The following is a 13830-nucleotide window of genomic DNA, read 5'->3' as shown; positions in this document are numbered from 1 at the left end:
GGTTTGCATCTGCAGATTCTCCTCCCCATGGGTGCCTGAGGACCCCTAGTTAACTCCTTAAGGAGAAGGGGAAACTGGAGTGAGATCGCTTTTGCGTTAACACTGCTGGACGCCAACTATGGCATCTGTGATGGAGTTCAGCCCACACAGCAGTGCAGGACCTATCTCCCGGATCAAGGTCTCCATGGCAGCCACCATCCTACGAGTGTTGACCTCAGCGCATTAGAATGCTGGCACTATCACCTCAGACTGAAGGCAGACGGAATCCTCCATCATGCCTTGCAATCTGAGAAGCACAGCAGACATCCCTACCTGATGTTCCCGAGCTTGCCTTTGCAGCTCCAGCACCTGAAGTATGACCGAATCCAGAGACTTGTCTTCTGACTCAGACTCAGCAGATTTCTGGCCTCCAGCAGTCCTCTGAGTGCCGGAAACCTGGGAAGTCCCTGCCGCCATCTGCTGTGGATCAGAAAGTGCGATGTGCTCACCAGATTGTGGTCTCGATGCTACTCTACAACTAGGTCCCACCGAGGTGTGTGACTCTGCGCTGGTGGAGAGTGTGGGTGAGTGCTGTGACTGATCTTCAATGAAGGTGCCTTAAGATTCTTCTTTTGAGGTATCTCTGGGGCTTGATTGGAGGCCCTGTGTTGTGGACTCCCTCGGCTGTTTCCCAGATGTGCCTGTGGAAGCAAGGGGAGATAATTAGTGCATGGCAGTGTCCTGTGAAAGAGGACACATCACTCACAGCATGGTTGTCTGATGGATGTTGCACTGCTGATCCTCACTTGGTAGAGCACTACCGACCTCACTGTCAGAACAGGAATGGTCCCAGATCTTCGTTGGCCAGCTGGATGACTCAATTTTCAAAGTCTGTTAGGACCTTGATTTCGGGCATTCCTCCATCAGTCTGTGACCTCTCCCTCTTGTGTGCCAGCTTGTCCTGCATTATTACAGGTGGAGAGAGTGTAAGCAGGACACCTGCCAGGCCAGATAATAAGTATGCCTGACATGTGTGGGTGGTGAGTGGCGCCATGGACAGGATGAGAACAATGAAGATGTATATGAGTGAATGGTGATGTCTCTTGAACAGGCAGTGAGCGAGATCCCTGTAGATGTGTGATAGGTTTGTGAGTGTGTGAGTTGAGAGTGATAAGAAGAGTGACTTACCCTGGCGGAACGGAGAGATCGTTCATTCTCTTGCAGCACTGGCTGACTGTCCTCTTTTGCAGGACATTGGCACTGACCACAACTGCCACTGCTTTCCAAACCAGATTGGTAATGTTGCTGCCCCTCCTGTGGCCAAAGTGGCCAAAAGGCACTCAAAGGATGCGTCATTAAACCAGGGGACTTCAGTCTTCTTGCCTTTCATGACCATGTCTTCTGTGCAGCAGCCCTGGGCTGGAAGCACTGAGAGGTGTGCGCCTAGCTTCACTTTAAACATAGTGCCCGACCTGAGGAGGCAGTGAGATGATGGTGTGGCAGATGAATTGGAGGCCGCCCGCCAGCAAAATGATGTGTTTCCCAGGAATGCACGGTTAATGAGGCGGAATTGGGATGATATGGCGTGAAAAGCCACCATTGAGTCTGCCAGGTAAAACATTCTTTTTCCCACCTGATACTGTACTTAGTGTAAACGTGAGACGATTCTGTCCAATGTTTTCACCCATTAGTCTGCTTGTCTGTAAACAATGCACCTGGAAAACTAATGTACGAATTTCAGTGAAACTTTGGACACAGGTAGGGTATGGCTCAAGGAAAAACTGATTAGTTTCTGGTGAATGTGCAGATCTGGATTCAAGTTCTGAAATTTTTTGAAGAATCCTTTAACATTGGGAGATAGGGCGAACTGACTTTTTATTAGAATGTTGTGGGTTGTTTTATTTAGAATGTTGTTCATTATTTTAGAATGTTGTGGATTGTCTCAGCCTCTGTGGTGGAATTTATCACAGCTGCCAAAATGAGAGCGGATTTTTCAGAGCAGGTTGTTGATGTGGACTGGACTGAAGCCTCCTCAGTGAGGTGGAAACTCTTAATAAAAAGATTTATTTTCTTCTGCTTTGTAGTTACAGGGCATCAATCAAGTAGGGAAAAACCTCAAGGAAGAGCTATGTAATTATAATAATGTTAACACAGAGTGGCAGAGGTATGCATTCTAGTGAGTGCCCTACTCACTTGTTTTATTATGTAATGTGCATTTTTTTAAACATTAGAAACCTTATCATCAGCCAATAAATGTCAGGAAAAATGGTGGGTGAAACTTTTTCAACAAACTATTTTGAATGATTTGATTCACTTTCTCCCAAATGGCCATTCAGGGTTGGTCCTCTTCATTACTCCTTAATAGTTGCTCATTGGTAGACTTCTTGCCACTTTGCTTTTGATAGTGTCTGACTTGCTGCTGTTTTTGATGCCTGAAGTTTGGCATTGATAAATTGAATGCAGACATATCAATTTTAAAATATTACTAGATACATAGAATTTACATGCGTATCTACCAGAAGGAGCTGGTCCTGAAGATAAACCTATTACTTATTTAGTAAGCTTCAGTCTGATTTCACCCAGTCTGAATATGTGCTACTTAAACAGTGATGAGAAGAGGAATAAAGGTAGGCCCCCTGTTCTGATAAATGAATGGTTTTTCTTCAATTGTATTGGAAGCCAAACACAGTACACTTACAAACTGTTTTGTTTTGATAGATTGGTTGATAAACACCGTGATAACATTAGAAGCTGCAGCATTAACACCTTAGAGAAGCTCAACTTTAAGCCTAAGGAGCCAAGATCAGAGCAGGAGAAGGAAGCAGATATGGAAGGTAATGTTTGCTCCCTGTGGTTGACAAACGTGACCTGGACTTTGAAGTCAAATCTCCACAAGCTTTTATCTTCACTGCTCCTGTTAGAGGAAAACGGGTAACTGGGATTGCTCAAACATACCAAGGGATTCTGATCTGCAGTAAGACTGACCGAAGAGCACTCAACTCTGACATTTGAATTAGGCTGACCTTAAACTATAATCTACATAACTCTTTTTGTGTGCACGTATTCATAGACGTTAAAATGTCTATTTCTACTCAACTCCTTTTATCTATATAAGATAATGGATGACTGTATAAAAGCATGTCAAATGCTTTGTTGTCATGTTAAAATGTAAGAGAAAAGCTTGCCTGGTTAAATAAAAACAAAAAAACTGCGGATGCTGGAAATCCAAAACAAAAACAGAATTACCTGGAAAAACTCAGCAGGTCTGGCAGCATCGGCGGAGAAGAAAAGAGTTGACGTTTCGAGTCCTCGAAGGGTCATGAGGACTCGAAACGTCAACTCTTTTCTTCTCCGCCGATGCTGCCAGACCTGCTGAGTTTTTCCAGGTAATTCTGTTTTTGCCTGGTTAAATCCCTGATTTACAATTACTTTGTCTCTGTGAGCCATTTTGACTTTTGTAACATTCACCGAACATGAGTTCAGCTCCTGTGACCTGGTGTCCTCCTGAGTTAATTGGACCAGGAGGATCTCTGGGCTAATTCTTGGTCTGGGCTGACTTACTGATCTCCCAATGAATCAAACATATCTGAACCAGGGAGAGAAAAAGAATAGAAAGCACCTTAATATACTGCCTGCAAAAAAGGCACCAAAGAATGACAATGAAGTGAACTGCATAAATGAGTCTGAGAGACAATTATACATGTTGCTACAGAGATGAGATACAATCTGACTGATGAGAGTGGACGGAGCGATATAGTGAAATGTGAGTCAGGGATAGTGTGAGGCCTTAATGGTTTTTCAGATTAATCAAAGATCGGTTTGTTGAATCAAATGGTCTTTTTAAAAATTCCTTTTTTTTTTACATATACCCACAGGACTCTGCCTTGCTCTCTCTTTTTATCTCTGACTATATTTCTGTCTTCTTTTCTATCTCAGTTGATCTGCTGAATGCATGTTTTAGGAAGCACTTTTAAAAAGGAGCTGCAATGGCACAGGGAGGAGGTTAAAATGAAGCTGAGCTGGTGCAATGGATGGATATTTGTGGCTGGAGAGATGATTAGTTCACTTGCTGCTCTCTGAAGATGGCAGTCAATGTGAAAAACATGCCATAGCAATGGAGCAAAGGGAAACCATAGAAACAGAAAATTGATGGCACAGATGGAAGGCATTCAGCCCATCATAAATGTGTCATCTGAAGAAGATCTAAACAGTCTAATCCCACCTTCCAGTTTTTCATCTGTAGCCCTATAGTTTACGGCACTTCAAATACATATCCAAATATTTTTCAAATGTGATGAAGGCTTTTGCCTCTTTCATGCAGTGAGTTCCAGACCCCCAACATTTTCTGGGTGAAAACATTTCTCTTTAATTCCCCTCTAATTCTTCTACCAATTACTTTAAATCTGAGGCCCCAGATTATTGTCATCTCTGCTAAGGGAAATATGTCTTTCCTATCTATTCTGTTCCAAGCCCCTTGTAATTTTATACACCTCAATTAAATTTCTCCTCAAAGAAAACAACTTCAGCTTATGCAATCTTTTCTTGTGGCTAAAAGTTCTCCATTCCTGGCAACATCCCTGTACATCTCCTCTGTACTCTCTCTAATGCGATCACATCCTTCCTGTAATGCGGTGACCAGAAATGCATACAGTACTCTAGCTGTGACCTAACTAGTGTTTCACACAAGATGAAAAACTGGAAGGTGGGATTAGACTGTTTAGATCTTTTTCAGATGACATATTTATGATGGGCTGAATGGCTTTTATCTGTGCCATTAATTTTTTGTTTTACACCATTCTAGCATAACCTCTCAGCTCTTATGTCCGTGCCTCAGCTAATAAAGTGTCCTGTATGCCTCCTTGACCATCTTATCAATATGTCTTGCTACCTTTAGGGATCTGTGATATGCACTCCAATGTCCCTCTCATCTTCTACACTTCTCAGTATCCTACCATTTATTGTGTATTATATGTCATACTTTTGGTACAAGAGGGGCTTGAAGCTTAGCAGGAAGGTGTGACAGCATGGTAGGGATTAGAGTGGGTGTGATGCAGTAAGACAGGAGGCTGGGATAAGGTTATGTGCATGATAGACACCAAGAGGAGAAAAATAAAAGGGGATTCCAAGTAAGACTAGGAGGTCAGGTTTAGAGTAACAACAAAAAGGTGCAGACAGACACTGAAGAGCAGACTTGACTTGTGGCATCATGTGCAGTTTCTTCTCCATTGCAAACTTGGAAGCTGCTTCACTGGAAAACCTACCTTGTCCAGTTGATACACCTTTTGTGCTTGCAAGAAAATTGAGCCATTTTGAATGGGGCTGTCAGTGGATAGAAGCTGTGGCCAGGGGACAGCTAGAGCAAAAAGGGGAAACAGGGGCCTAATCAACAGGGTAGCAGTGTTGGGGAATGTTATTTGGTCGCCACCTTTTCTTTAGTTGGTGGCCTACTGGATAAAGCACTTCCTGATGTGCTATTGGGTCATATGGATCAGAACATGCTAGGGTCCAGTCCCTGGTCTGTATTGAGTGAGCTGATGTTGGTGGAGGCACGACAATCAATCTCAATGCTCTATACAAAGAGGAGGCAATACCAGTCAGAGTCCCTGACAGGAGATCAGTGGGAAGAGTTCAGAAAAGAATGTAATGTGTTACAGAACTAATTTATAACCTAAGAGACAAAAGATCTACTTGCCACAAAAACAGCCATGAACAACTAAAGGGATAAGTGACAACATAAAGCCGAAAGAAAAAGCACACAAAAATGCAAGAAACAGGATAGATTCTGGCAAATGAGAAAGATGCACTGGGTGAAAAACAGCTAGTAAGAGCTACAAAAAGTGAACAGGAAAAGAAACTTGCAAGGGAATGTCAAAATCAAGACAAACATTTTTCAATTAGAAAAAACAGGGTGGTCAGCAACTAATAACTGATAAAGCTGATAACAGCCAATGAAAAAAGGAAATGGTGGGCATGTTGAATAATTAAAAACAAAAAAACTGCGGATGCTGGAAATCCAAAACAAAAACAAAAACAGAATTACCTGGAAAAACTCAGCAGGTCTGGCAGCATCGGCGGAGAAGAAAAGAGTTGACGTTTCGAGTCCTCATGACCCTTCGACAGAACTTGAGTTCGAGTCCAAGAAAGAGTTGAAATATAAGCTGGTTTAAGATGTGTGTGTGGGGGGGGCGGAGAGAGAGAGAGAGGTGGAGTGGGGGTGTGGTTGTAGGGACAAACAAGCAGTGATAGAAGCAGATCATCAAAAGATATCAACAACAATAGTACAAAAGAACACATAGGTGTTAAAGTTGGTGATATTATCTAAACGAATGTGCTAATTAAGAATGGATGGTAGGGCACTCAAGGTATAGCTCTAGTGGGGGTGGGGAGAGCATAAAAGATGTAAAAAAAAAAAAAAATTTTTTTTATATAATGGAAATAGGTGGGAAAAGGAAAATCTATATAATTTATTGGAAAAAAAAGAAAAGGAAGGGGGAAACAGAAAGGGGGTGGGGATGGGGGAGGGAGCTCATGACCTAAAGTTGTTGAATTCAATATTCAGTCCGGATGGCTGTAAAGTGCCTAGTCGGAAGATGAGGTGTTGTTCCTCCAGTTTGCGTTGGGCTTCACTGGAACAATGCAGCAAGCCAAGGACAGACATGTGGGCAAGAGAGCAGGGTGGAGTGTTAAAATGGCAAGCGACAGGGAGGTTTGGGTCATTCTTGCGGACAGACCGCATGTGTTCTGCAAAGCGGTCGCCCAGTTTACATTTGGTCTCTCCAATGTAGAGGAGACCACATTGGGAGCAACGAATGCAGTAGACTAAGTTGGGGGAAATGCAAGTGAAATGCTGCTTCACTTGAAAGGAGTGTTTGGGTCCTTGGACGGCGAGGAGAGAGGAAGTGAAGGGGCAGGTGTTGCATCTTTTGCGTGGGCATGGGGTGGTGCCATAGGAGGGGGTTGAGGAGCAGGGGGTGATGGAGGAGTGGACCAGGGTGTCCCGGAGGGAGCGATCCCTACAGAATGCCGATAGGGGGGGTGAAGGGAAGATGTGTTTGGTGGTGGCATCATGCTGGAGTTGGCGGAAATGGCGGAGGATGATCCTTTGAATGCGGAGGCAGGTGGGGTGATAAGTGAGGACAAGGGGGACCCTATCATGTTTCTGGGAGGGAGGAGAAGGCGTGAGGGCGGATGCGCGGGAGATGGGCCGGATACGGTTGAGGGCCCTGTCAACGACCGTGGGTGGAAAACCTCGGTTAAGGAAGAAGGAGGACATGTCAGAGGAACTGTTTTTGAAGGTAGCCTCATCGGAACAGATGCGACGGAGGCGAAGGAACTGAGAGAATGGGATGGAGTCCTTACAGGAAGTGGGGTGTGAGGAGCTGTAGTCGAGATAGCTGTGGGAGTCGGTGGGTTTGTAATGGATATTGGTGGACAGTCTATCACCAGAGATTGAGACAGAGAGGTCAAGGAAGGGAAGGGAAGTGTCAGAGATGGACCACGTGAAAATGATGGAGGGGTGGAGATTGGAAGCAAAATTCATAAATTTTTCCAAGTCCCAACGAGAGCATGAAGCGGCACCGAAGTAATCATCGATGTACCGGAGAAAGAGTTGTGGAAGGGGGCCGGAGTAGGACTGGAACAAGGAATGTTCCACATACCCCATAAAGAGACAGGCATAGCTGGGGCCCATGCGGGTACCCATAGCCACACCTTTTATTTGGAGGAAGTGAGAGGAGTTGAAGGAGAAATTGTTCAGCGTGAGAACAAGTTCAGCCAGACGGAGGAGAGTAGTGGTGGATGGGGATTGTTCGGGCCTCTGTTCGAGGAAGAAGCTAAGGGCCCTCAGACCATCCTGGTGGGGGATGGAGGTGTAGAGGGATTGGACGTCCATGGTGAAGAGGAAGCAGTTGGGGCCAGGGAACTGGAAATTGTTGATGTGATGTAAGGTGTCAGAGGAATCACGGATGTAGGTGGGAAGGGACTGGACAAGGGGAGAGAGAAGGGAGTCAAGATAACGAGAAATGAGTTCTGTGGGGCAGGAGCAAGTTGAGATGATCGGTCTACAGGGCAGTTCTGTTTGTGGATTTTGGGTAGGAGATAGAAGTGGGCCGTCCGAGGTTGGGCGACTATCAGGTTGGAAGCTGTGGGAGGGAGATCCCCAGAGGAGATGAGGTCACTGACAGTCCTGGAAACAATGGCTTGATGTTCAGTGGTGGGGTCATGGTCCAGGGAGAGGTAGGAGGAAGTGTCTGCGAGTTGACGCTCAGCCTCCGCGAGGTAGAGGTCAGTGCGCCAGACAACAACAGCACCACCCTTGTCAGCGGGTTTGATGACAATGTCAGGGTTGGACCTGAGAGAATGGAGTGCAGTAAGTTCAGAGAGAGACAGGTTAGAATGGGTGAGAGGAGCAGAGAAATTGAGACGACTAATGTCGCGCCGACAGTTCTCAATGAAAAGATCAAGGGAAGGTAAGAATCCAGAGGGAGGGGTCCAGGTGGAGGGAGAATATTGGAGATGGGTAAAAGGATCCGTTGAACTGGGAGACGACTCCTGCCCAAAGAAGTGAGCCCAGAGACGAAGACGGCGGAAGAAGAGTTCAGCATCATGCCGAGCCCGAAATTCATTGAGGTGAGGGCGTAAGGGTATGAAACTAAGTCCTTTGCTGAGCACTGAACGTTCAGCATCGGAGAGGGGAAGGTCAGGGGGTATAGTGAATACACGGCTGGGGTTGGGATTGGAAGATGGGGTGGGGACGGAGGGACAGGCCGGGGTGGAGGGCCCTAGATGGGTGTTGGTGTCGATGAGTTGTTGGAGCTTGCGTTCCTTAGCACTTGAGAGAAAGAGAAAAAGTTTCTTGTTGAGGCGTCGGATGAGCCGAAGGATAAAATGAAACTGGGGGCACGCGCAGCTTTGAAAAAGGGTACGGCGGTGCTGCTGGAGGGAGAGGTCGAGTGTGTTCATATGGCGGCGCATGGCACTGAGGGTGGATCTCAGAATGTGACGGGAACAGCAGTCCGAGAAACGTTTTATGTCCCGGAGATACCTGTTTCCCCCTTCCTTTTCTTTTTTTTCCAATAAATTATATAGATTTTCCTTTTCCCACCTACTTCCATTATATATAAAAAAAAATATTTTCTTTTTTTACATCTTTTATGCTCTCCCCAACCCCACTAGAGCTATACCTTGAGTGCCCTACCATCCATTCTTAATTAGCACATTCGTTTAGATAATATCACCAACTTTAACTTTAACACCTATGTGTTCTTTTGTACTATTGTTGTTGACATCTTTTGATGATCTGCTTCTATCACTGCTTGTTTGTCCCTACAACCACACCCCCACTCCACCTCTCTCTCTCTCTCTCCGCCCCCCACACACACACCTTAAACCAGCTTATATTTCAACTCTTTCTTGGACTCGAACTCAAGTTCTGTCGAAGGGTCATGAGGACTCGAAACGTCAACTCTTTTCTTCTCCGCCGATGCTGCCAGACCTGCTGAGTTTTTCCAGGTAATTCTGTTTTTGTTTATGTTGAATAATTACTTTGCTTCAGTATTTACAATACAGGAAGAGGTGAGAATGCCAAACATCCCAAAGAAACTAAAATTAAATCAGGGACAGGGTCTCAACAATATTAATGCATGCAAAACAACAGTAATGAAGAAATAATGGCATTCGAGTGACAATGCCTGCAGAAACCAGATGGTTTCGTCCAGGGTTCTAAAGGAAAAACCTTTCCTTTACATTGGAAAATTATGCATATCATGCTGCTATTTAAGAAAGGCAAGTGAGGGAAACCAGGGAATTACAGATCACTGAACCCAACATCAGTTTATTGGAATATTGGTAGTGTCTACAATTAAAGATAGAGTGACAGAACACCTTGAAAATTTTCAGCTGATCTGAGAGAGCCAGCATGGATCTGTGAAGGGCAGGTCTTGCCTGACAACCTGATTGAATTTTTTTATAGAGGTGACTGAATTACTGGACAGGAGGATGTCTATGGATGTTATTTCTATGGACTTCCAGAAGGCATTTGATGAAGTTCCCTTATAAGAGGCCATTAGTTAAAAATGAAGCTCATGTAATTGAGGGCAAAGTATTTACCTGGTTGGAAAATTGGCTGACTAACAGAGAGTAGGAATAATGGGCAGGTGCTCTAACTGGTAGGATGTGACTAGTCGGGCCTAAACCATTCACCTTATTGATTAATGACATATGATTGAATGGAAAGCCATAATCAAATTTGCTGCTGATACAAAGATTTCTGGAATTGTAAGCAGCATGAATGGGAGCATAGAATTACAAATAGACATTGATAGGTTAAGTGAATGGGCAAAACTGTGACTTTGTAAATAATAAAATAACAAAAACCGTAGAGGTCCAAATGCATAGATCATTAAAACGTCATGACCAGATACAGAAAGGAATCAAAAAGACTAATAGAATGGTGTCTTTTATATCTAGATGACTAGAATACAAAGGGTTAGAAGTCATGGTTCAATTAAACAAAGCCCTGGTCAGACCTTACCTGCAAATTCAGTAAACAGTTCCAGGCACCGCACCTTAGAAAGGATAGAGCGACCTACGTACAAACATACAAATTAGGAGCAGGAGTAGGCCATTCAGCCCTTTGAGCCTGCTCCGCCATTCAATAAGATCATGGCTGATCTGACTGTGGCCTCAACTCCACATTCCCACCTACCACCATTAACCTTTCACCCCCTTGCTTATCAAGAATCAAGAATCTCTGCCTTAAAAATATTCAAAGACTCTACTTTCACCACCTTTTCAGGAAGAGGGTTCCAAAGACTCAGAGAAAAAATTTCTCCTCACCTCTTGTCTTAAGTGGGTGACCCCTTATTTTTAAACAGTGACCTCTGGTTCTAGATTTGCCCACAAGAAAAAACATCCTCTCCGTATCCACCCTGTCAAGACCCCTCAGGATCTTATAAGTTTCAATCTAGATGCCTCTTACTCTTCTAAACTCCAGCGGATACAAGCCTAGCCTGTCCAACGTTTCCTCATAAGACAATCCACCCGTTCCAGATATTAGTCTAGTAAACCTTCTCTGAGCTGCTTCAAATGCATTTACATCTTTCTTTAAATAAAGAGACCAGTACTGTACACAATACTCCGGATGTGGTCTCACTAGCGCCCTGTAGCATAACCTCCCTATTTTTGCATTCAGTTCCCCTCACAATAAACAAAAACATTCTAGTAGCTTTCCTAATTACTTGCTGTACCTGCATACTAGCTTTCTGCAATTCATGCATTAGGATACCTATATCCCTTTGCATCTCAGAGCTCTACAATCTCACATCATTTAGATAATATGCTTCTTTTGGCAATTTCACATTTTCTCACATTATTCTCCATTGGCAGATCTTTGCCCATTCACTTAACCCATCTATGCCCCTTTGTAGTCTCCTTATATCCTTTTCACATTTTACTTTCTCACTACCTTTGTGTCATCAGCAAATTTAGCAACTATACCTTTGGTCTGTTCATATAAGTCATTTATATAAATTGTAAAAAGTTGAGGCCCCAGTACTGATCCCTTTGGCACACTACTTGTTATATCTTGCCAACCAGAAATAGATCCATTTATTCCTGTTAGTTAACCAATCCCTGTCCCCAAGGGGCTCCTTCTCTTGGAATTTTTCTTTCTAGACGGAATATATCTATGCTGTGTATTCTGAAATAACCCTTAAATGTCTGTCATTGCATCTCTATTGACCTATCTCTTAACCTAATTTGCCATTTCACTTTAGCTATCTCTGCTTTCATGCCTTCATAATTGCCCTTATTTATCTGATAGCCATTACAGAGACATGGTTGCAGGATGACATATTTATTTAAGTTTGAAATATTAGTCCTAGGCCCACTCTTCTCTCCCTCAAACTAAACTAAATTCAATCATATTATGATCGCTGCTACTTGTGGGCCCCTTCACTATGAGGTCATCAATAATTCTCTTTGCAGAATACCAGGTTAGTATAGCTTGTTCTTGGTTGGCACCAGAACGTGCTGTTCTAAGAAACTATCCTGAAAACATTCTATGAATTCCTCATTTAGGTTACTTTTGCCCATCTGATTTTTCTAGTCAACATGTAAATTAAAATCCCCCATGATTATCATTGTACCTTTCTAACAATCTCCCATTATTTCTTCCTTTATACCCCATCCTACTGTAAGATTACTGTTAGGGGGCTTGTATACTACTCCTACAAGTGACTTCTTGCCTTTGTCATTTCTCAACTCTACCCAAACTGTTCTACATCCTAGTTTCCTAAACTTAGGTCATCCTTCTCTATTGTGCTAATAACATCATTAATTAACAGAGCTACCCTCCACCTTTTCCTAGTTCCCTGTCCCCCCTAAATGTCATGTACCCTTCAATATTCAGGTCCCAATCTATGTCATCCTGCAACCATGTCTCTGTAATGGCGATCAGATCGTATTTATTTATTTCTATTTGTGCTATCAGTTCATCTGTTTTGTTTCAAATGCTACGTGCATTCAGATACAGAGTCTTTATTTTTGTCTTTTTATTATGTTTGTAACCTCTAACCTTATCTGCTGACCTTGGAGGGATTACAGTGGAGATTTACCAAAATTATGAGGAGAGATTACACAATCCAGGGTCGTATTTCCTGGAATTGAGAAGATTTGATTTGATTGAAGTTTTCAAGGGAAACAGATAGGGTAGATAGAAAGAAACTATTTCTACTGGTTAGGACTAGGTGACACTGTCTAAAATTTAGAGCCAGAGTGAAAGGAGTAAAATGAGGAGACACTTCTTTACACAAAAAGTGGTAGAAGTTTGGATCTCTCATCCACAAAAAGAAATTATTGTTGGATCAATTATTAATTTTGAGATAAATAGGCTTTTGTTAACCAAAAGTATTAAAGCAATCTGGGAAAATGGAGTTAGGTCACAAATCAGCCATGATTTCATTGAATGGTAGAACAGGCTTGAGGTAGAATGCCTTCTCCTGTTCCAGTGTTCCCTGTCTCTGATCACAATCCAGTGGTTAGTGTGTGGAGTTGAGACTCAGCTGCGAAACAATCAAACAACCGAACAATAATCACGGTCTAAGCTCATACAGGAAGAATGGCTGATTGGCTGAGGTAACTACCAGGTCCATGTAGAACTGGACCAAGCATTGGGTTGGTGCCTTCAGGAGAGGAGAAGGGAAGGAGGAATGCAGTGGTGTTTACCTCAAAAAATATGAGAATCTTATGCTTGATCCCTTTCACCATTCAGGATATCCAAGTCCTTGGAGCATTGTGATTGACAGGTTGACTACCCTTTTCCTGCGGTTCCTGGAAATGGTACATCAAGCCCAAGTCTTGGTGTGGAGATTACTGGAACTGCACATCATTAAGATCATCTCATCCGTTATTATCTGGATTACATTAAAAGAGGTAAGAACATTAACACAGACAAGTGCTGGTTCTAAGGAGAAATAGATGACACATGTACTCCAAGAATGGAGTTCAGATGAAACTAAAAAAGAACAAGAGTCTTCACATATTCAATGCAAAACATGTTCAACCAATGCAAAGCAGCTATCAACAGAGCCAATAGGGCTGCAGAATGCTGGTCTAGCCAGTGATGCCCATATCCGATGAAAGAGTTTTTTAAAAACCATCTAGTTAATAAAAAAACGAGACATTTAAATACTGGTGGCTGTGCAACGATCCACAATGAGTACTTTGCATTTGTATTCACAATAGAGAAGGATGATGTAGGTATAGAAATCAAGGGGGGGGTGGCTGTGATATACTTGAATAAATTAGCTTGAGAGGGAGGAGGTATGAGTGGTTTTAGCAGGCTTAAAAGTG

The 13830-nt window shown here is 43.3% G+C and overlaps 1 protein-coding gene across 1 annotated transcript in view; it reads left to right on the top strand.

The window, feature by feature from the left end:
• si:dkey-11f4.7 (piezo-type mechanosensitive ion channel component 2) overlaps positions 1 to 13830 on the top strand; it is a 327077-nt gene that overhangs the window by 47393 nt on the left and 265854 nt on the right. Inside the window, exons 16-17 of the mRNA XM_041205475.1 lie at positions 2698 to 2813; positions 13250 to 13410. Of these exons, the coding sequence (XP_041061409.1) occupies positions 2698 to 2813; positions 13250 to 13410 (277 nt within the window). The remainder of the gene's footprint in view (positions 1 to 2697; positions 2814 to 13249; positions 13411 to 13830) is intronic.

The sequence above is a fragment of the Carcharodon carcharias genome, chromosome 14 (assembly GCF_017639515.1).
Source record: "Carcharodon carcharias isolate sCarCar2 chromosome 14, sCarCar2.pri, whole genome shotgun sequence".
Classification (NCBI taxonomy): Eukaryota; Metazoa; Chordata; class Chondrichthyes; order Lamniformes; family Lamnidae; genus Carcharodon; species Carcharodon carcharias.
Note: the sequence above shows the minus strand (reverse complement) of the source record. Positions and strands in the feature narration are given on the sequence as shown.